This window comes from Melitaea cinxia, chromosome 9 (assembly GCF_905220565.1).
Source record: "Melitaea cinxia chromosome 9, ilMelCinx1.1, whole genome shotgun sequence".
In the NCBI taxonomy this organism is placed as follows: Eukaryota; Metazoa; Arthropoda; class Insecta; order Lepidoptera; family Nymphalidae; genus Melitaea; species Melitaea cinxia.
In genome coordinates, this window is record NC_059402.1 from 2,346,775 (window position 1) to 2,371,728 (window position 24,954).

At 33.7% G+C, this 24,954-nt stretch overlaps 1 protein-coding gene across 1 annotated transcript in view; it reads left to right on the plus strand.

Moving 5' to 3' along the window:
- The window catches only part of LOC123656547, a 52,706-nt gene that overhangs the window by 26,093 nt on the left and 1,659 nt on the right, over positions 1-24,954 (plus strand). Inside the window, exons 2-9 of the mRNA XM_045592216.1 lie at positions 4,769-4,904; positions 18,360-18,464; positions 19,077-19,304; positions 20,531-20,625; positions 20,747-20,978; positions 21,084-22,234; positions 22,720-22,909; positions 23,882-24,099. Coding sequence (XP_045448172.1) covers positions 4,769-4,904; positions 18,360-18,464; positions 19,077-19,304; positions 20,531-20,625; positions 20,747-20,978; positions 21,084-22,234; positions 22,720-22,909; positions 23,882-24,099 — 2,355 coding nt within the window. The remainder of the gene's footprint in view (positions 1-4,768; positions 4,905-18,359; positions 18,465-19,076; positions 19,305-20,530; positions 20,626-20,746; positions 20,979-21,083; positions 22,235-22,719; positions 22,910-23,881; positions 24,100-24,954) is intronic.

Below are 24,954 nucleotides of genomic sequence, written 5' to 3' on the forward strand. Positions count from 1 at the left end.
TTTAGCTATTTTGTTTCGTGCAACTCAAGACCTAAACAAAAGTTGCCCAAGACTTAAAAAAATAATTTTCTCAAGTAGTGCCATCTATTACTTGCGTGTGTAACTTTTTTCGTTGATTTGTATATTCTCGTGCTGCCATCTTTAAAACCTCTATCAAACTACGAAGTTCAGACAAATGAAAACTAGATATTAAACATTATGGGATACAATAAGGGTTAAAATGGCCAAAAACTTAGCTGTTATTTGATAAAGCTATTAAACATTTATACTGTAATTTAAATATAAGGGCCTAACTTTTATTACTTAAAGCCTTTTATCATACACAAAAAATTAAAGTGAGTTTCAAGTACATGCAGTAAGCCAGTAAAGGTAGTCGTTGTCATTTTCATTAGAGTTTGTCAATTTTGCATATTTACCCTGATGTATGGTAGTTAATTATTATATTTCTACGTGACTAGCGAAATCATCTGTGCTATTTTGGCACTATTGAAAGCCATTAACCTTAAAGAAGAAGTGAATATTATACACATATGCTAACTTCATTTAAATAAATGTACTAAAAACCAAAAAATAATAAAATAGATACAGTCGTGGGAATTATAAACATATGCATAGACTAGACTAAAATAAAACCGTGGGGCACGTCAATTGTCTACAATCGTTGATTAAAATGTTTGTTTTGTAATGTTACACTATAATTAGGCAGCTGTTCAACCGACAACGATGGACGTGTGATAAGTAGGGCTAGAATGTGGAAACAAGCTAGCAAGCTCGATTATAAGCGAGTTTTAGGGTTTCATAGTGGTGAGCGAGTAGTACTTTTATCATATGTTTTGTCGATTAAAGACAAACTACGAGCAGAAACGATTCCTCGCCAGCCAGCAGTGTGAATGTCCAACGATAAACTAGTTGAAACATCTCTTTTATTTACATGGAGTGTATAACTATTGGAATTTCCATGAGCAAGAAAATAGTAAGTAATTTCTTCACCGTCTGCGGGCCAACTGCCTATTTTAACGACGAATTAAACGATACTTCTATCGCACATTAAGTCGATAATTTGTAGACAATTGACGTGCCCCACGGTTTTATTTTAGTCTAGTCTATGCATATGTTTATAATTCCCACGACTGTATCTATTTTATTATTTTTTGGTTTTTAGTACATTTATCTTAAACATTGCAATGTATGTTTAACATAAAACCGTTTAACTTAAAAAGTTTTTTTACCTATTTTTATTTTCTAGTTTTTAGTTTTTATTTCGCATTCTGTTTAATTCATTTAGTGCTTCATTATTGCAAGGCCCATCTTAAATATTGAGGTTGTATAGTGCATTGTATTCTTCTTGTCAAGCCCTTTTATTTGATACCCATATTGGTGGGATTGATAAAAAATTGTTATCAGACATTTGGTAGCGGCGGCCAGCTTAGATTTCAATTTTGCATAGTAAATTGTATTCTACTTGTTGAGACCTTTCATTTGATACTCATGTTGATGGGATTGATAAAACCTAAGTTATCCGCCATTTTGTAGAGGCCGCCATCTTGGATTTTAATTTTTTAAAGTACATTGATTATACTGGTTGAGCACTTTCATTTGATACCCATACTGATGGGATCGATAAAACCTACGTTATCCGCCATTTTGTAGCGGCCGCCATCTTGTATTTCAATTTTTTATAGTATATTGTATTCTGCTTGTTGAGCCCTTTCATTTGATACCCATATTGATGGGATTGATAAAACCTACGTTATCCGCCATTTTGTAGCGGCCGCCATCTTGGATTTCAATTTTTTATAGTATATTGTATTCTGCTTGTTGAGCCCTTTCATTTGATACCCATATTGATGGGATTAATAAAACATAAATTATCCGCCATTTTGTAGCAGCGGCCATCTTGAATTTATAATGATAATGAATAAACATTATTGTATTGTCACCAAAATCCAAAGTGTATACAAAATTTCAGATTAATCGGTTGACAGGAAGAGGGTGAAATTTGAATTACTAAATTTGACCCAAGAATAAATAATGAAAAAAAAATAAAACAAACGGGGTGAGCTAAATAAAACCGTTTAAAAATGGTACAGATAATAAACAAGCACACTCAACAGGCGATTACAAGAACCCTTTTTTATGGTTAACTCTTGAGATGATAGAATCAAAAGTAAGTTCTTAAAGCAACTATTATGCTTTGTATAAACTTCGCAAAATCAATGATCATTACCCATTATCCCAAACTGTTGGAACACTAATTAGTAATTATGCAACGAAGAGCTCAAAGTTGAAAATAAAACTTTCAAATGGACAAACAACCTAAAAATTTCATGTGATGTTAATGTTACATACATCGTACATGAAATTTACGTTAATTTTTGCGTAAACTTGTGGAGGCCTATGTCCAGCAGTGGACTGTATAGGATATATATGATGATGATGATGACACCCTCCGCCCTCCACTCCCAAAAACCCCATAATTCGGTTTTACTTAATCTAATGCATAGCCTTGGTATATAATAATTAAAATAGTTTATGTATTTTCTAGGGAAAAGAGTTTGAGAAGCTGGCAAACCACATCGTCATGAAATTATAATTAAATTTTTACTCTGTGACGAATTGTGTGTAAGGTAGACGTGTATTCAGTTTCTCCAAAGACCGAATTAACATGAAAATAATACGCACAGTGTAATCGATTTGTTTTCTTCAAATAACAGTGTTGAGTGACATGACAATTATCGTATAAACTTAATACTTTCTAATAAGGACCACCGGGACTCTAACAAGATGGCAAAGTAACTATCTATCATCATATTAATAAATTGGCTAGACCTATTGCGAAGGAATACTTTTGATGAACAAATTTCTGCTCTAATGAAGCATAACTAATGTTACGAAAACGTTCGGAACGTTCAGCTGTTAATAAATCCAAATACCATCAACTTTTACTTATTGACACTTAAGCTATTAAAAAATTTAAAATATTTAGCTAAATAATTAAATAGTTTGTTTCGAAATACATTATATATATTTTTTTACAAATAATATAGAATGATAGAAAATATGTTATATATATTGGTACCTCAGGCATTATAAATAATAATAATAATATTTACATTAACTCTGCTATCATTATTTACGACAGAGATAACACAGTTTAGTAACTTTAATTTTTCATATATTTGTGTAAGGAATTCATCCTTGCTTGTAAAGATAATTCAGAATACAAAATCATATAGGCTTATAATACAATATGGAATAGTTATTATTCTAATTAATGAAGTAATAGTATCCCAATTAATATATTTTAATTGTGTTTCATAAATATCCTAAACATTGTTTTTATTTAATTTATTTCTGAAGATAATGAATTGTGTAATAAAATTAACTTATAATCAGAATAAAGTATATTAGGAAAACAATTTATTATTGTTTTAATATTACTTAATTTGAAATTTATTGGTTTGTTAAGACTATTTGTTCCTTTGTTTATAGTCAATAATAAAGAATCTATCATTATTTTACTTATTATTAGCAGTTACTTAATGTTTTTTATACAGATTATAATCAGAAAAGAATCAAACTGGTACTTTATAATAGCTGTGTTTAGAAAGCATACCATATTATATTTAAACTCTTATATAAGAGCACCAAAAATTAAATTAAATTGAAATTACATAAGTTTATATAAGCAATGTTGGCACAGTTATTAGTAAATAAAAATAAATGAGATTATCGCGGGAACTAGACGTTAATATAAATATAAACATTCTAATCATAATCTTCATCTGTATACAATATGTAAGAAATGTATGTATATTGTATTGAAGTCTATTTAGATTATTGACAACCTAATGACTTATAAACTTATAACGTAATCAAACATAAATTGAAAGCAATGTTAAAGCTCAACCACAAAATTTAATTTGGTCCAGGTTGTAATGTTTATTGTTTTTTATTGCTTTTAATGGCATTTTAATTGTAGACTTATCTATGGTAATAATTTTGATTTTGAAAAGTTTTTTGCGCTAATTTCAGGAACTGATGGTTCAAATTGAAAAATTCTCTATGTGTTAGAAAGCCCATTTGCCGAGGAAAGTGAAAGGCTATTTTGTTCCTCAAATTAATGTGTGTGAAACCGCAGGGCACAGCTAGTTTTTATAATAACTATTGCAAGCCTATATCTTAATATTAATATTTATTAACATACTAGTATATATTATCAATAACTTTTATTCAATTAATATCAACCACACTTTTAAAATTTACTTGGTAATATTTATGTTTTTTTAGTTTTTTAAAAGAGTGGTTAGTAACTGTGGAGTTTCTTACCGATTATTCTCTGCAGAATCTAAATTTGGAATGGGTAATTGGTTAACTTTAAAGATAATTAATTTATTAAAGATATATTTATTTATATATTATTTTTAGACTATACTTATTTTGTTTTCTTCACTTCAGCCTATCTCAGTCCAATGCTGGACAGGCCTCCCCAAGTTCACGCAAAACATCACAGTTTTCCGCAATCCTCAGCCAGCCACCACCGGCAATCTTACATAGATTAATTATATTTGTTCTTAATGAATTACCTAAATATAATTGTTCGTCAAAGTTAATTAATTGTTAAAATGAGTCTAAGACTGATTTGGAATGCAGATTCTACAGAGAAAAATCATCAAGAAATGCTGCAGTTTTTCGTTTTTTTTTTTTTTTTGTGGTACCTTGAATATTCCTGATCTTGTTATTATTTTTAAATAAAAAAAAATGTTTGTTATAGGGAAATGATGATAGTGTTCGTTTACGACACACAGTGCTGTCAGTCTGAAGAAGATGATCCAGCTGAAGCGGTGCTATACTTCCATCCTGGCTGGGTGTCAGACACGCAGCGGTTGGCCCTTGCTGGACAGGTTAGTAAATCAAATTTTATGAGAAGTAATAAATCTGTGTTAGTATATCCGGAAGATTGTATGTTTATGACTGTATTTTCGAAACTACTATTTTCGGAAACTAATCTTTGTCACTACTTACATTTGGAAATATTTCTTAGTTAAGCTACTGCAAATTGCTTGATAAACATTTGGTTTTAATCCATGCCATCAATTTTCCAACTACCCGAGATTCAATAAGGAAAACAATAAACAATATAATAACTTTTATATTTCGTATAAAAATTAGTACAATTCAGACTATAAAGAACCTTAATCCGATTTTGATAAGTGTTTGAAGTACTTGATAGATTTTATGTATATGTTGATTTCTAATGTTTACGTGAATTTCACTCATAATAATGAAACTAATTTTTCGGAGGACACTGTCCTCCCGTGACCATGGTTGCTGTAAAGTATCCGAAACGTCGTGCATGTAAAAACCCTAATAAACCGCAATAAAATCCGAAAAAGACGCCGACGCCGACTGACGTCGATGACGCTGCGTTGGCGCAACGGTGACAACCACGGATTGCGCTGGCGGTTGCGGGTTCGATCCCCGCACATGACAAACATTTGTATTGGCCATACAGGTGTTTGCCGTCGTCTGGGTTTTTGTGCAGTCCTTGTGGATCTCCCCACCGTGCCTCGGAGAGCACGTTAAGCTGTCAGTCCCGGTTGTTATCATGTACACCTGATAGCGATCATTACTCATAGTAGGAAATATATCCGCCAACCCACATTGGAGCAGCGTGGTGGATTAAGCTTTGATCCTTCTCCTATATGGGGAAAGAGGTCTATGCCCAGTTGTGGGATATTACAGACTGAAGCGTATGTTGAAAACACTAGAAATACAAAGGTATTTTCTTCGTTTAGGTATTTAAACATCAGGATTTCGATAATCCAATCCACTTACAACCACTTTTCCGGTAAATCGAGTCTGCGGAGAACATTGGAATCTGCTCTCTTATCGTTTAAGCTTTTAGTATAAGTACGACTTGTGGCAGATAAATCGGAATTCAATTAAATTATTTAAGGCCGGTCTCGCCAGTTACGGATTATCCTGCACATAAGTTACGAATAGACTTTAACATCAGAGGATAGAATAGGCCATCAGAACCTGTTTCACTTCAATTAATAAACTACAAATTTTACATTCACATTTGCGAATAGAAATATCCCATATATATATATTTATATCTACACAATACACACACGGTCGTCTGTTCCTAAAGTAAGCAACTTAATGCTTGTGTTATAGAGAACAGCCGACTGGTATATAGTTCCTTTTTTTTTCGATAAAGATACTTATAAATAGTGCATATATGAATAAATATTTATATTACACCCAGACTCGGGGTGGGAATCGAACCCACAACCCTCGGAGCAGAAAGCAGGGTCACTACAAACTACGCCAACGGGCTAGTCAAAAATCATCAGTCATATATGTAGTGGAATTCGATGGTAAAAAAGAATAGTAATAAAAAAATAGAGTGTGTGCTTAAGAGCGCACGGCAGAAGTGAAAACTTATTGGCGATCTCAATCAAGCAATAACACAATAAGTCCCGAGTTCACCTGATCGAGCCTCTCACCTCAGAGCGTGACGGATCAGCATAACTTTACTACCTACGAAAAAAAGTGTGTCATGCGCCAAAAGTAGTTTTCACTTCAAAAAGGGGGACAGAAAAAAACGATTTCTTGTTCGGAAGCTATGTACTTACTTTACGGCGTTTATTTTTTATTTTTTTGTTTATTTTTTTGTATTTATACTAATATTATAAAGAGGTAAAGTTTATAACTTCGTTTGTATGTAGGGGGTAATCTTCGTAAATACTGATCCGATCATGAAAATTCTTTCACTAACAGAAAGCTACACTATTCAGGAGTGACATAGGCTATATTTTATTGTAATTGAACAAAAAATTCAGTAAATAAGAAAAAGATTAAAATATAATATCAAAATGGTAAATAAACTAGTGCCATCTATCGCTATTAGAAAACAATTTATTAGTCTTTCGACGTTATTAATTTAGTCTTATTTTAGTCTATCGACGACGTTTTCTCGATTTTTGATAGATGGCGTTGGAGAAACATATTATTTATTTAAGTGCTATTAAATTTGTTCATTAAAGTATGTTATTTGGTTCTGTAATTCAAAATAATAAATACACGGGAGCAACATATTATTTATTTAAGTGCTATAAAATTTGTTCTTTAAAGTATGTTATTTGGTTAATATAATAATAATTAACGCCCAACGAAGTGGGCACGGGTCGGTAGATATATTTTTATAGTGCGAAACATAGTTTTAATATTTTTTTGCTCTTTCAACATAATTTTTAAATTAATCATGAATAATTAATTCATTTATAGAGGACTTATAAAAATACATTCGTCTAAAAACGGATCTAATACACTAATGCTTAAGCGACAAAATTGTTTGTTTCTAAAAATATCTACGCAAGAAACAAATTGCGAAACTGGTTAGAGGTCTGATAGTGTCGAAACCAAAATGTTAAGAATCCGATTATCTATTTATATTGGAATTAATTTAATCGCATTCTAAAAAAGCCACACAAATTGATGTGTTTTATTTGTATCTGATTTGCTAGCGGATTATGGATTAAAACCTGTAAAACATTTTTTTTTACTATTTTTGACAGTACGAAGTCTGTTCGAGCAGCTAATAAATAAGAATGAACGTTGTTAAGCGCATAACTCGATAACGGCTCGACCAATTCAGCTAATTTTTTTTATATGTTCCTTAAGACCCACAGAAGGTTTTAATACTAAAAAAAAAAGTTTTTTTTTTTACTATTAACTTCGGTCAGAACGAAGTCTGTCCGGACAACTAGTATACAATATAATGATACAGTATGTTTCACTCGTGCCTTCATTTTTATTCATTCACTGGCCCCGTGGTTTCACCTGCGTTAATTTACAAATATTTCTGTGCAACTTGGGTGACATGGGCGCCCGGTGCGACGCGACGTCCTTTCATTTCATTTTACATTATCTCCTAAATTATGCGTCCAAATTAAACGCTATACAAGACGAAGCTTATTTTAATAGAATTGTCTTGTTGATGTTGTATTTTTTATGCCTAAGGATTCATTTGCCTATCTATAATTGAAGACGCGTTGGGGCAGCGGTCACAGTACTGACTGTTGCGCTGGCAGTCGCGGGTACGATCCCCGCTCACGACAGATATTTGTATTGGTCATATAGATGTTTGTCGTAGTCTGGGCGTTTGTGCTTGTGTATTGTGCGTGTTTACGGACCCCCGACACAGGAGAAAATCCCACTGGGGGCCGTTGAGTGTGAAGCGTATTTTTTTTTAAATTATATATATACTGTACAATAAAATCACCTTATGATTTTTTTGATCATTATTAATTGCAGTTATTTTAAAACTGTGGTATCTTTTAAGATATGCATTGAAATCTAATTATGTCAAGGACAATTTTTTTCAAAAATAAATAATTGTGATGAATAACGTATTTATTTGAATAAGGATTTATGTTATGTCTGTTAAACTAACAAAAGTGAAGTATTTATGGGCTTGGAAAAACCATTTATAGTAGTCATATATAATTCTCGTGTCACAATGTGTTACCATACTCCTCCGTAACGGCTGGACCGATTTTCATGAAATTTTGTGTGCATATCGGGTGGGTCTGGTCATAATCGGCCAATATCTATTTTTCACAACCCTAAGTTATAGTGGGGAGGGAGTTAAGGGGGTTAATAAAATATATGGCAAAACAACGTTTCATCACAATCATTTGCAAAAACCTTTTTTTTTTTTTTTTGCAGCAGTTGTTCTCAAGTGAAAATGCGGCTTGCTACGACTGGCTTCAATTCATTAGGTACGCAGTTGCCTTACTTTTAAATCATTCTCGTGTATTTAAAACAACTTACTTTTTGGAACTGTTATTGTGTCACATTTTCCATAGTTACAACCCCAAAAAAAAACAAGTATATTATTCACAGGTGTGTAGCCTCTGTCTTCTTACCCCTAATGATATCCTTCCTGATCTTTCCTACCCTTGATGATCCTTAAGACTGATTTAATTTGTACACCCAACGTATAAATGCCTCGATCTCCATAACCCCTAGTAAAGAGAGATCCTGTGTTAGAAGTTCGTAAAAACACAATACAAACGAGTTCTCGACAAATATTTGTATGGCCCATACAATTATTTGTCATGAGCATGAAAGTTAGGAGAGGTTGTTATTAGGTAATAATGAACTTAGCATTTAGTAAAATAGGTTAAAGTACGAACGATAATCATCTTGTTAATTCCATTATAGGTGTAGATTATAGCACTAAGGCGTCTAGGTTTCATTATTTGTCAAGTACTTGATTAGATTAAGTGTTATCTGAGTCTAAGCAACTTAAATAACAAGTTTCGCGATGAAAATTATTTTGGTATTATATTAACTGTATTATACATACCTACTTCATGAAACTGGTGACCTATTTATTTACTTAGTAAACAATTCATAAAGGTAGGTATATCTTTTTCATAAAATTTTAAATGAATAAATTATGCTACCAAAATAAAATAAATAAATAATTTACTAACTGCGTATTAATTATAATAAATAAAAAAAAACGATTTTACCCTTCGTTAAGATTGCACCACGATACCTAACCTAAGCCGGTATATATTTTTTTTCAATATACAGGCATCAACTGGTTACAATTTTTTTTAATACGTCTAGGTCGGCAAAACAAGCGTACGGCTCACTTGATGGTAAGCGATTACTATAGATAGACATCAACAAGAGCCCTTACTCAACACAGGAGCACAACACTACTTGAAATCAATATTATTTAGCTGTGATCTTCTGTAATTTCGAGGAACTTCCTCAGTCGGGCTGCTCCTAGTGCTCCAGTTGTTATTTAGTCAATTTTATTATATTTATAGATATGTGATAAATAAAGTTTAAGTAAAATTATCGTTGTTGTAAATATGAGTTTTTTTAATCGTGTGAGTTTATATCATTAACGGCATGACGTACTTGTTTAAATATGCAATATGATAATAACTACACTGCAATTAGGAATTAAGTTAACAAATATAAATGTAATCAGCAGCTACAGTGGAATGTTGGAATAAAAAGCGGCTTTTGTGTTATTCTGGATATCGAGTTATTAAGGTACCAAGTATCATTACAATAAGTTCAGTAGTGCTTACGTGAAAGAATAAAAACATACATTCCATCCATTCTCATTTTCGCAATCAGGATAGGGTTTAATTCTGTAAGTGTTTTATCAATTAAATGAATGATTGTTTAAACGAATACGTCACTTTGAAGTAAGTCATTATTTAATTTGTTTGAAGGAAAACGAAAAGATGAAATAAAAATACCTATTGCTCCCCTTTTTTAAAGCAATCTTCAGAGTAGCACTAAACTTCTGAAGTTGTTTCTCAGTTGGAGCATCTGCCAATTTAAAATGAAAGAACTTTTCAAATATTGCAGACGTAGCTAAATTTCAAATGTTATAATTTATGTTTGGAATTTCTTTTGTACCTAATGGTCCGAACTGTTCCAATAACATAGCTTCGGGTTCGATTCCCGCTCGAGCTAATATTTAAAGATAGGTATGTAAATATTTGTTTCTAATTTTAGTCACCAAGTCTCGATTGTCAATGTCGATGTCGATGCTGTGTGGTTACGGCATCAAAGCATATAGCCACCCCCTCTCTTCCCGTGGGTGTCGTACTAAGGGATAACACAGTTCCACTACTAACGGGTAACTTAAAAAGCCGACCGATGGCGGGATACCATCCAACTGCTGGCTTTAAAATACATAGGCCGAAGACGGGCAGCAGCGTCTTCGGTGCGACAAAGCCAGCACTGCGATCACCAACCCGCCTGCCCAGTATGGGCAAAACACATGAGTTCACGCCATTATTAGTGCGAACTTGTGAAGGCCTATGTCCAGTAGTGGACTGCGAAAGGCTGATGTGATAATGATGATGTGATGAAGTCTCGATTAGCACGTAATCTATAATATAAAAATGAGTCGCTGAATGTGTTGCTAAGCGCAAAACTCGAGAACGGTTGGACCGATTTCGCTAATTCTTTTTTTAAAATATTCCTTGAAGTACGAGGATGGTTCTTACGGAGAGAAAAATTCTAAAAAAAAAAATAATAAAATTAAAGAATCAACTGTTAGGCGATACGAAGTTCGCCGGGTCAGCTAGTTTTTTATATTTTTTAAACTTACATTCTTATTAAATAATATTTAGCAAAAAAAGTTATTGTTTACTTCGCAGTTATAAAATAAAAAAAAATTATAAAATAAAATTAGCCTAAGTTACTCCTTATTACATCAGCTATCTGCCAGTGAAAGTCCCGTAAAAATCGGTCCAGCCATTTCGGAGATTAGCCGGATCAAACAAACAGACAGACAGACAAAAATTGTAAAAAATATTAAATGTCCTTTTCATTGCGATCGGTTTAATAAATTTTGCATTAATAATAACAAAAGTTTTCCGTTTATAATATTAGCAGGACTGTGCTATAAAGAAGGAAGGATCTATTGTTACTTTTTATTACATTTTTAACCGACTTCCAAAAAAGGAGGAGGTTCTCAATTCGACTGTATTTTTTTTTAATGTATGTTACATCAGAACTTTTGGCCGTGTGGACCGATTTCGACAATTTTTTTTTAATCTAAAGATGGTGTGTGTCAATTATTGGTCCCATTTAAATTTATTTGAGATCTAACAACTACTTTATTTATTTATTTATTTATTTATTTTCAAAAGCACACTTACAACATACATATAAAAATTTTAAAATTACAAATATATAATAACAAAGTATCTGATATGCATGTCACTTACAAGTGCACATAACATTTTGGAATACAATGTTTAAAAGCACAAAAAATCACAAATAATTAAAATATTTGAACTTTAGATATATCTACATTAATATAGTTCAACACTTACAATATTCAAAAAAAAAGAGTGACACCCCATCATCATCATCACAACCAAAATAATCAAAATCAAAAATAAAGATAAAAAACCTATTATTATCATATACATTTATAAAATTAAACAATTGGACAATTTAATCAAAATAACGATTAGAAACAAATTATTAATTAATTCAATTAGAACAAATTCATTAATTTAGTAATTAAGAATAGGGAAATAACAAAAGTCAAATCAAATTATCAAAAAATTCCAAATAGAAAGATTAAAATCAAAATCAAAATTAAATCAAAATCAAAATTAAATCAGAATCAAAGACAAATCAAAATAAAATTTAAAATTAAAATCAAAATCAAAATTAAAATCAAAATTAAAATTACTGTAAAATAAATTAAAATAAATTAAATATATTTTTTAAACTAATCATGCATTTTATAATAATTAAGTAACTTACATCTAAAGACAGAGAGAGAGTCGTGAAAAATGTCAATGCCTGGAATCGATTTACTGATACTATTATATTTGTTACACAAACGCACTAGAGGAGCTTGTTTCCCAATGTGAGACTTTACGCATGGAATGTAAAATATCTTGTGCGCGTGGGTACTTCTGTGTGTCCTAGAGGGAACCGATATGATTATCTTCTCTGTTATTTCAGAATTGGTAACCCTATTATGTAATATATTGTGCAGGAAAGTCAGATCTGAAACCTCACGCCTACTCCGAAGAGAAATCATGTGGAATCTTGCCAAACGCTCCCCGTACACTTGTCTGTGCGAAAAATTGCTTTCGTAAAAAGCAAGATGCCTCGTGAAAACACGCTGAATGCTCTCAATACGTTGAGAGTGTATACTGTACTGAGGATTCCAGATAACACTGGCGTACTCAAGACAGCTGCGCACTAGAGAATTATATAATATCGTTTTTGTTCGCCTTGAGAAACCCCGTGTGTTCCGCTTGATAAAACCAAGATTTCGTGCAGCTTTAACAACTATATTATCAACATGTGCCACAAAAGTTAAACGGCCATCTATAATAACTCCTAAGTCTTTAATTTGTGATTTCTCTTGCAAGATAACATTTCCAATAGAGTAACTAGAGACAAGCGGCTTTTTCTTCCGGGTAAATTTTATATGGAAACATTTGCCTACGTTAAGAGTCATTTTATTGTGATGACACCATTCTATTATATTATTGAGATCGCTTTGCACCGAATCTATGTCTGAATTGGTTTTAACTATTTTGTATATTTTCAAATCGTCTGCAAATAGTGAACATCTACAATGTTTGATAAACTGGGTTATGTCATTTATGAAAACAAGAAACAGAAGGGGGCCTAAATGAGAGCCCTGTGGAACCCCACTGTCAGCCAAGTACGTATCGGACTCAAAGCCATTAACAACAACTTTAAGAGGTCTTTTTGTTAAATACGATTGAAACCATCCAATAACTGTATTCCCAATGCCATACTGTTGTAGTTTATTAATAAGTATTTGATGGTTTACTTTGTCGAAAGCGCAGCTAAAATCAGTATATATGGCGTCTACCTGGTCCCCCCCATCTATCGCCAGTGCCAAGTCCGAAGTGAAAACCGTTAAATTAGTTTGCGTTGATAAACCATGCCTAAACCCGTGTTGCGAGTGTGTTATGATGTTGCTGAAATATTTACTGAGTGAGGGATACACAAGGCTCTCAAACAGCTTGGAAAAGCATGAGAGGATAGAAATCGGACGGTAGTTCTTAACGTCCGCTCGATCACCTTTTTTGTAAACTGGTACTATTCGAGCTCTTTTCCATTCGTCAGGAAAAATTCCATTTTTCAATGAACTGTTAAAAATGACAGTCAAAGGTAACGCAAGAGCATTTACGCACCTTTTAACAAATATAGGAGGAATTCCGTCTGGACCCGGTCCCTTTCTTGGATCTAATGATTTAATTTTTTTTATAACCTCCACCTCATAGAATACTATTTTATTAAAAGTAGTCATACAGTAAGAGCTATATGCGAGTGGAGTGTTATGCAAATTATTTAAATTAATTGTATTCGTAAGCATAGTTTTGTTTCGGTAGGCGGACGAAAAGTGAGTGGCAAAAAAATTCGCTACTTCCCTACTACAACCAGTGCTTTCGCCATCCAGCGACATCGCTGTAGGCAGAAATTTCATATTACGCTTACTCTTAAAATAATTCCAAAATGACGATGGGTTCCTGGAAACATTTTGTTCGACATTATTTTTGTAATCATTATAACAATTATTAAACAAATCACGACAACGACTACGTAGTATTTCATACTCAAGCTTATCCCTAGGGTTACCATACTTACGATACCTGATACGAAGCCTCTCCTTCTCCTTTAGCAACTTAATAAGACTGTGTTTAAACCAGTAAGGGTATTTGGAGTTTCGATTTTTCCGTTTGGGTACCAATCGCTCTATTATATCGTACAGTACACTATAAAAAATCGTGACCATGGCATTGACATCCTCACAATCAGCAAATTTGTGATACCAATCTATATTATTTAATTCTGCAACAATCCCCGTATAATCAGCCTTATAAAAATTGAAATGCATACAGACTTTGGGACGGAGGTACGATATGCTGGAACACGAGAATCTTATCAACAGACTAGGGTGATACAAATCCAGCTTACTCAACAAGTCAAGAGGCTCAACTACTGTCACATTAGCCATATTACTAATTACCAAATCCAAAAGTCTGTCATCACAGTTCTTAATATTATTGTATTGATGCAAATCATTAGTAGATAGAAAATCAATTAATGAGTAACCGAGCACGTTATTGTAATTAGATGGAGTCATACATGAAAAATTGTCTCCAGCACTCCAATCAATAAAACTCATATTAAAATCACCCATTATTATTACGTCATCAATTTGATTTATAACAGTATCTATACCTTCAAATAAACCTTTGGCAGTTTCAATCTTTACTGGAGGCGGCAGATAAACAACACAGACACCTATTCTTTTTACAAACTGATCACAGACAATGTCTAATACTACCCACATATTTTCACCATCAGTCTCCCAGCGTGACATTCGACACGAAGAGATATCTTTAGATACAGCAATCAATATGCCTCCTCCGTCTTTTTTAGAGTTAGAGGGAGAACAAAAACGATCCTTCCTGTATACTATATAACGCGAATCGAACAGTTCATTACTAGAAATTGATGAATTTAACCAAGTTTCAGTGAAAGCTACAACTTTATAATCGGAATTTAATATATTTTCCATGACATTGTTCGTTTTTGTTCTCAACCCCCTCACATTTTGATAATATATATCAAACATTATATCAACCCAACAACGGTAACATTGACGGACCTAATGACGCTAGTTGATAGCATTAAGGCAATCCATGCTCTTAACCAGCTTAGCCTGACTAAATTCGTCCTTACGTACAAAAATTCTCCCATTCCTGATCCAAGTAAAACGGTAATTCATCTCTTTGGCCTTAATACGTGTGGCTGCGTGAAGAGCTTTATTAGCTGGTGACAAGTGTTCCGAAACATACACTGGCTTGGAAGTTCCACCGATTCCGAGGTGACTTGAGTTTAACTTTTCTTTGGGATTCTTTTTGTTGTATTGAGCAACCGATGCGAGAACTGCGTCACGATGTCTTGCACTTCGCAACTTGACGATGACACTCCGCGGTTTTTCGGGAGTTCTGTTAAATTGTGCAACTCTAGTAACATGTTGTATGTCTTCTTCAGTCAGAGGATTCTTAATAATTTTACTCAACTGAACAACAACATTCACCAAATTCTCATTTCGATTCTCAGGAATACCATTTATTTCAATATTGCTCTCCCTCATGTGCACTTCAACAATATTCAATCGAGACGTCAAATCTTTTACAGTTGATTTGAGAACCTCGTTTTCGCGTTTTAGTAGGTCAACCGTGTTACATCTTTCCTCAAGTCTTATTTTCATTTGTTCATACTGCGCGTTAATAAAGTTTATTGATTCTTGAAATTCTTTTATTTGATTATTAATGGTGTTCAATTGAGCTGTGACTAAATTTTGAATTGCTGAAGTCAACTCCTGCTGTATAATGTTACGAAGTTTACATTCCGTCAGATCTCCGAGTATGCTGTCGACTTTATATTGAGTAGGTGAGCATTGTGGCGATTGACTTAGTTTTTTACGTTTCGTAACATAGGATACTTCATCGGTGTCTGTGGAAGAATTGTTACAGTCGTCCAATGTTGTAACAGATCTTATAGGTGTATGTATGTTGCCATGTTTTGGTTGCTTATTTAAACATTCCGGGCACTTCCAGTTGTTTTTCTGATGTACTTCCATTTGTTGAAACTGTCTAAGAGGTACATTGCCACATTCGATATCGTATCTAGCTTTGCAGCTGGCACAAGTTAGAAATTGCTTCTTAGGCAAGGTAGTCTTGCATCCCGCACACACGTTGCTGGATGACACGCTCATCATTTTAGCGAAGAAATCTTATTCACAAAAATTTAAATGTAAATAAATATGAGCGCGGTGGGTGTGGTTTGAACCAGTGTCGTCTTAAGCTTCTTACTAAATTCACACCTCAGACCACTAGGCCAAGCGTTGATTTGACGTAGTGAGTGAATTATGTGTATCGTATAAGCTCAAACCTTTTGTGAATAGATCGATAACCGGTACCTATACAGAAATATCAGATCACCCACAGTTTAACAAATTGTCTTTCTTTGTTTCAAGTTTGTTGATTATAATTATTAATTTATGTTAAATTCAGTAAGAATGATATTATTCACACTGCGTACGATTCTTAGACAACAAAGTTTGTTTATTTCTCTGTATCACAACTCACTAAATGTTAATATCTTAAGAAACACAATTACATATCTTCCTTAATAATTTAGTTATTTATTTGTGTATATTATTCTAGTCCACTACTGAGATTAGCCGAACACACCACTATTCCTTAGCGCTCACTAGGTATAATGATTTCGAAACTACTTGTATGATTTTATGCGCTTTCAACCACGAGAAAAAACAATTTAATTACGGAGCTTCTCTTTTACGTACTGACACGGCAGAAGCGACGAACGAACTCGACTTTTCGAGTTATATCTAATAATGCGTTTTTACTTGACGCTTTTTTTCGTCGACCTACGTTGTATTATACCGCATAACTTTCTACTGGATGTACCGATTTTGATAATTCTTTTTTTGTTGGAAAGGCGATATCCCTAGTTTAGTACCATGATAAGGAAACCAGGATCTGATGATGGGATCCCAGAGAAATCGAGGGAAACTCTTAAAAATCTGCAATAACTTTTTGCTGGGTGTACGGATTTCAATAATTTTTAATTTAATCGAAAGCTGATGTTTGTCATGTGGTCGCACATAAATTTTATTGAGATCTGATAACTACTTTTTGAGTAATCTTTGATAACGCGTAGTTACTTGACTATTTTTTCGTCGATCTACGTTGTATTACTCGTCGATGTAATTGAAGTCGGTTTTTTTTTCGTTTGTGAGCAAACACAATTATGTAACTAATAACCATTTCAATAATTTAATTCGCCCTAAAAAGCATTATAGCATAAGTAGCGTAGGCTATAAATCTTTGAGCAATAACAAAGCGTAAGTAAAAACGTGATGACAAGTATTAAATTAGCCTGAAGGACATTATTTTGTAAAGTAACCGAAGGTAAAACCGCACAATAAATACATCTTGTTTAAAAATACAATAAATGTGTATAATAAAACAATTTATGTCAAACGTACGCGTGTTTTAACTTGTTTAACTTTCAAACATTTTATATAACAACGCTACGGTATGACGGCATAAAAGATTTTTTTTAATTATATACACGGCGAGGCGTCGGTTTCCCTCCAAACGTTTTTCACCTCGTATTTGAATAAAACCCGAAGCGCGCCCATTGAGATAGACCTCGTTTGTATAATACGCTCGCTAAATCTGCATTCAAGAGCTATGTAATTTTTTCTTTTAATTTGGTCCGCTTCATGAATGTTGTTCATTATTCGAAATAGAAGTGATTAAGTTCTGTCAGACGCAAAGAAAACTAGTAATAGAAACAAATAAAATTTTATGAAATAGATACGAAAAATGTGTTTTTTTTAAATCTTTTTTTATTTATAGAGGGTTAATTCATACACTGAATATGTCACCCTCGTAGGGGAAAAATACGTGTTATTTGGACAAAGAAGTCGTTTGAAAATGGATAGTGTTATTTAACTGTGGTATATCACGGAAATGTTAATACGATCTTATAACATCATTTTAATTATTTATCCAGTGCTATAACAATAGTTGTGATAACCTCTTTTTTTTTTCTTTTTTACTTTTAACCAAAAGTCTAGTGTTTTTTATATAAAAATTTCGCAATATAACACTATTACACAAATGTAAGTTGTTGTGTGTCACAAAAGTTGACAAATGATAATCTATAAATTATATTTAAAAATATTTGTTCAGGTTGTCGGTACAGCGCACTGCGTCAAGTCTCTCTTCTCACAACCGCTGGCGATCACGTTGCAGAGCGGGAAATTTATTATTAGAGAATATGGCAGATATATTCTGGTAAGTCTATTAATATTTTGATAGACATGAAAGAAAATTTCTGAAGTCAGATCTGTATTTATAAAACCTAAAAACAACGAGCATCTTATGTAGAAAATACCTGTCCGCTCATTCATCTTCAAGTCTGTATTAAAAACAAAAAGTGAAAGTTAAGGGGAAGCATACAAGAAAGGCTTTGATATGATTTTAAAAACAAAAAGTGAATGTTAAGGGGAAGCGTAGAAGAAACGTAGGTTAACCATCTCGGAATTTAAAAAGTCGACCGATAGCGGGATAACTATCTTAACTGCTGGCTTTGAAATACACAGGCCGAAGATGGGCAGTAGCGTCTTTGGTGCGACAAAGCCAGCCCTGCGGTCACCGACCCGCCTGCCCAGCGTGGTGACTATGGGCAAAACACATGAGTTCACGCCAACTTTGGCGTGAACTTGTAGAGGCCAATGTCCAGCAGTGGACTGTGATAAACTGAATTGTGCGATGAAATAAATCTTTCTTTTCTTTTATCTATAAACTACTCTTCTGTAAGTACATAGACATTATTAACTTTTTATATTACCCAAAAATAAATTTAATTACTATTTTAACTAGATTTATGTAATTTTATTTCATCAGGCAATAGGTAGCGATCGTAACATCCCTGAATGGGTGCTAAAAAACCGAGCCAGCCTGTTAATGTCTATGATCAAAGTGTATCACGGCGACCTACAAGCTTTAGCGGCTAGCTTGGACGACCAGAAGAGATTAGCAGAGAAGCTCTACCAAATCTTTGAGACATACCTACCAGTACTGCAATACGGGTGCCATATATTCCAAAGAGTGCCAATGTTGAGTCTTCCGAAGGTAAATATGTCAATAGAATCTTCTAAATATGACCTACTCAATAAATAAATAAAAAAAACTTGGAATGTTGAAACGCGTGCGTTAAAACTTATTTCATATACCACCATATACTACATACAAAAAACCTAATAAATATAATTTTCAAGTAAACTTACTGACTAATGTCTCAAAAGTTCAGTGGCCAAATTCTTAGCTAAAGAATTTACAAGCCAAGTGTTATAATTTTTTGTTAACAAGATTAACAGGGTTGCCTCATTCCAACAATCCTCATAGTTATGGAAAACCTCCAAGCATAAATAAAGCCTTACAAATGTAGTATCTAGTCGCAAATTTACTTCCTGTATCGGTTATAGAAAATTAGTTCCATAAAAATAGAAAAAAATAATAGTCGTATATAACGCGCACGAAGAATTTTCGGAAGCCACAGTAATATTACATCTAGTATTGAGTATTGGTAGTTCAGGTACTACTCAAATTACAATATAAAAATTATTTTAATAAAAGTAGCGCCGACAATTCGGACATATTTCACTTCTAGGATATATCAGATGAATGATCCTTTGACGAACTATAAGTAGTTTGTTATGAACGGGAATCGAACCCACGACCACTAATACCAGTTTCTATGAGGACTACGCCAAATTGTCGTCAAATAAGATAGGAGATAATCAATATTAATAATAAATTATTTGTTGAAAAATTGGACAATGTCGCCATAAATATTATTTGTTATTGTTATGACTATCAATTCGTTGATAAACTATTGATTAACCAAAACAAATAAGTGTCTAACACTTATTATTGGAATATTTACAAATTGCTTCCGATAAAGCCTTTAGTTACACAATATATTTCATTTCCAACATAAGTAAAGTGACACTTAGAAGTCGATAGTATGACAATAGGATTACCTATTACATTACAGACTTAGACGGGTATCAAGTACACTGGTCTGATGTATAGAATTGGAAACCACAAAAATTTACTTTAGACACGCCTACTCAGAATTATTAATTAATCAAATAGGTATGACGGAAAATGTTCGACTATTTATTGCGTTTCATCATATAATACGTACTAATTAATATCGTAGTTAGTATACAGTAACTAAATCTGAAGTAGATAAGGTTAACTTCTTCATCACATTTGTTGTAAATATTATGATTTAAGATTTTATTTGGGTAGGGTCCAAATTCCTAATATTCAAAATATGTTTTGATTCCCAGAGTGCCACTTCCATATACATGGAATCAATGCAAATATTGGAACATTGCCGACGAAATAAAGGAGTTTTGGGTGGCGTCATACTTTACAATAACAAGTAAAAAAATGTTTAATATCATAGACTTGTGTTTGGACTTAGAATTTCGGTTTCATTTGATATTATTGAAGTTATAAAAGTATCTCCAAAGAATATTAATATAAATTTTCCTTTTTTCCAGAATTATTTCCACACAACTACCACCAAGTTTAACGTCATATTTAACAGTGGTTGATCCGTACCGGATAAAGTCACCAGCCGAAAGTTTAGAAACACAGATACCTTTGCCCTTAGGTGCTCAATTATTAGTAGTTTACGTAGGGAAGAAAACTTATAACAATCTTAAAAACCAAACTGAAAAACTACAGGAATTTTTCCAAAATGGTGAAGAAGTTGTAGCGAAATTAAAAAAGGTAAATTTAATGAAAAAATATGTTTAAGTTTATTATGATTGTTTTATAGATAAAAACTATATCGAGATCAATCGAATATTGAATTCGAAGTGACCTTTCTTTCAGGCACAAGAAGCAGAACGTGAAAAAATGCGTGACTTTCCTTCTTCTGGTATGAAGAGAGATAAATCCTTACTTTTCACAGCTGTACCCGAAGAAGACCATTCAATGATATCTCCTCCTAACAAGGACGAAAATACAGGAATAGAAAGAAAACAAAGTATGCCTGATGTTGTGCCGTTTACTAACAAGCCGAGGCCACGACCGAACAAACTGTCTTTAAGTTTCAAAACTCAGAAATCTTTAGATGAAGATGCCAAAGAAAACGAAAATGTATTTACTGGTCAAACCAGTGTATGTTCCACACCTATGGTTGAATACAAAAGATTACACGGCAACATGCTATCTATCTGCCAAAATCCTGATAACGATGATACTACAAATCTGGAACCAGACGTCCTTATAAATATAGAGAGTTGCAATGGAGTAGTTGAAGAGAAACGTGACAAAACAGTTTTGGACGCCAACTGTATAGCCGAACATTTCATCAACAAACCGGAACCGATACGTAAACTTGCAAGTGTTACAGATCTGCAGGAGACATTCAGAAAACTATCTTCTCAAACGTCTTCTAAAATTAAGTTAAAAAACTCCAAAGATGACAACGGTTCGAGTCCATCACCGGAGCACAAGAGCCAAAACACACTCACAATCAACGACCCGCTATTTCCAGTATTCAGGAATGATGGAGTTGCGATATCGGAATCACTTTTCAACCAATATCTCGAACAGTATTATTCTGGAATAAAGCAAAAGTCCAAAGAGGAAAATATGTTCAATTTCAATATGAAGCTTTGCGAATTGGATAAGTTTAAAGACTTCGATTCCGATTTGATGAAATCGCCGCAACGAACTCCAAAAAAGGTTGCCAAAGAATCTCCAAAAAAAGTACAAGCAGATCAATCGAAGCGGAAGTCACTATCATTGCCCCTAAAATCATTATCAGAAAATACAGACATTCAAACTGGGAACGATTCCGATGCGATTAATTTAAAGAAAAAGTTATCGGGTGTGCAGTTGACACCTCTCATGGAGAAATTAAGTCATTTGGCGTTTTCAGATAAGTCAAGTGGATACAGCAGTAGAGTAATGACACCTTTAGAATTAAGAGAATTTCTTACCCCGGCCTTAGAGAAACAAGTTACATTTTCTGACAAGTAAGTTTATTCGTAAAAAAATATTTAGTGTTGAAAATGGTGGTCAAACTAGTTAGGCTATTTTGTTAAAAAATAACCTTATCTCCTATCTAGATGCAATACAATTTACTCCGAATATTTTTGATACCATCAGCTAACATCAACTGAATAAATAGGCTAAGCAACAATTTTAAAATCAGACTGGTAGATGACAAGATTTAGTGCGTTAGACAAACTAAATCTTCATCACTCATCACCATCATCACTTCAGCCTATCGCAGTCCACTGCTGGACATAGGTCTCCACAAGTTTTTTAAGTTCCAAGGTGATAGGTAGTGGAACTGTGTTATCCCTTAGTCGCCTCTTACGATACCCACGGGAAGAGAGGGGGTGGCTATACTCTTACTACCGTAGCCACACAGCAGAACTAAATCTTCGCCTTTATTTTATTATTATAAAGATAGTTCATTTTATGTTTCAATCTTAAAGAAAATATTTATTTACAGAAATAAAGAACATCGTCAAGATGATAGTGACGACTCAGACGCAGAATCCGATTGTGATATAGACTCATTACCGACGTATAGTGAAAATTCTGTGAAATGTGCTCTCTTTGTCAGTGGCTTGAATAATATGGCATTGCTAGCGTTACTTGACATGGAAGCAGCAAATGATGCCGAAACTATTAATTCATTGGTAAGTTCATACGATCCATTCAGCCTGTAAAATCCCACTGCTGGGCATAGGTCTCTATCTCGATGTCGGAGAAGGATTGAAGCTTAATCCACCACGCTGCTTCACTGCGGGTTGGCGGATATGATCCTACTATGAGTAACGATCGCTATCAGGTATTTATGATAACCACCGGGACCGACGGCTTAATGTGCTCTCCGGTAAGCACGGTGGGAGACCCACAAGGACAGACATCCAAACCGAAAAGAAACATTTGTACAAATACAAACATTCATCCCGAGTGGAAATCGAACCCGCAAACCGTCGGTTTTTAAACAACTACACGCACCACTACACCAGAGCGGTTGTTACCAAACATGTTAAGTACATAATTAATGTTTTTGGTCATCCCGAATGACTCGAAATGGGGGTACAGTGTTTCGGTAAAACATCACGAAACATCACGAGGACCCCTCCTTGTAATATTAGGTGGGGCTATATTAAGATATCATGTGAATTTGTTTTCTTTTGTACGAACCAAAAAAAAAGTGTGTATTTATAATATATACGCACGCCAGAAGTTATACTTCTTTGCCTAGCTAACTTCACGTTTCTAACTTCTTCTTCAGTGACTAACTAATTTCAGGGTGTCGTTTTTGTGACGGTGTGCGCACATTAAAAATTTACTATCATCATTTTTCCCTAACGCGCCAAAAGAAGTAAAACTTCAAAAAGAACAAACATCTTTGCAATCTTGATGCCTGTCGAAATTTTGTATCACGATGCTTAATTTTCCAAAATTTAATTAGATCATGTATTAAAAGAAAATATATCACCAAAGATGAGGGGTTAAAGAGTTGCTAAAAACATCACGTGATTAATGGACGGACCCTCTTCGTATTTATTTTTCCTTTTTTTGTTAAAAAAAATGTAGGCAGACAAGTTTCCACCTTATTTTATGTATTTATTCACATATCTTTGATATCTATGTTCCAGTGGGAAACGTCATTGAACGCGTTGGGGCCCATCGAGCAGAAGTGCCTAGAGCCACTAACGACAGACAGTGAGGTGACAGACTATAGCTACCTGGTGCTCGACCCCGACTGGGGCACTGTCAAGAAGGGTGGGCCCTGGGCTGCTCTCGACATCGCCAGCATGGGCTTCATACACAACGAATTCGAGGAGCATCCCGACCTTACAGAGTTTATATTGAGGTACGCCTTACTCAACACGCTAATTTATCGACTTTACGAATCAGACAGAGAAGATTCAATAATTGGTATGTGAATTATCGATTTTTTGTTTTGTACAATATTCATGCAAAAAAAAAAACACGTGCAAAAATTATTTAAACCTAAGACAGAGGACCCTAAAGAATCATTACAAAACAAACAAAAACGCATGTTATGACAAAAGGGTCGTACAAAGCACTAACATTACTTTAGAAAAGTTTACCGTAGTTTACCAGAGAAGTCAATGTCGTCACGAATAAATGGATCCTTGGAGTGAGATTTAGGATTACTCAACGAAAAATTCGTGAAAAATAATGTTATCAGTGCTTTTGTTTAGACGGAAAGCGCGCCGGCGCAAGGTTATTTGTTTTATACTAACAAATACAATTCAAATATGGACAATAAAGTCGACCTTTCTAAGAATGGGCTAACCTATTGTGTCGATGTCTGCGATCATACATATAAAAGATACACAAAGGGTAAATGGAATACTAGATACCTCTAGTGCCTCTTTTGTTTCCTTATTTATGTATCTAAAGTATGAACCTAACAAAATTTGGGAAGGGCTGAGACTGCGAGTGTTTCTTAGTAAAAATATTATCTATTACTCTGTTTTTACCATTTGTGAAGTTAATCAATCAATCAAACAGTCAAATATTTTACTTAATATGTTATAATTTGTAAATGAGCTAAGCTATTGTGTTGACGGATGTGAAAATGTTGAGAATCTGCGTTGTTGAACTCGTCCTACGAGTTCATGGTCCTGTAGAATAATTTTTTCTTCCAAATATAAAAAAAAAATTTAAACCCAGGTCTTCACGTAAATATTTAGAACAT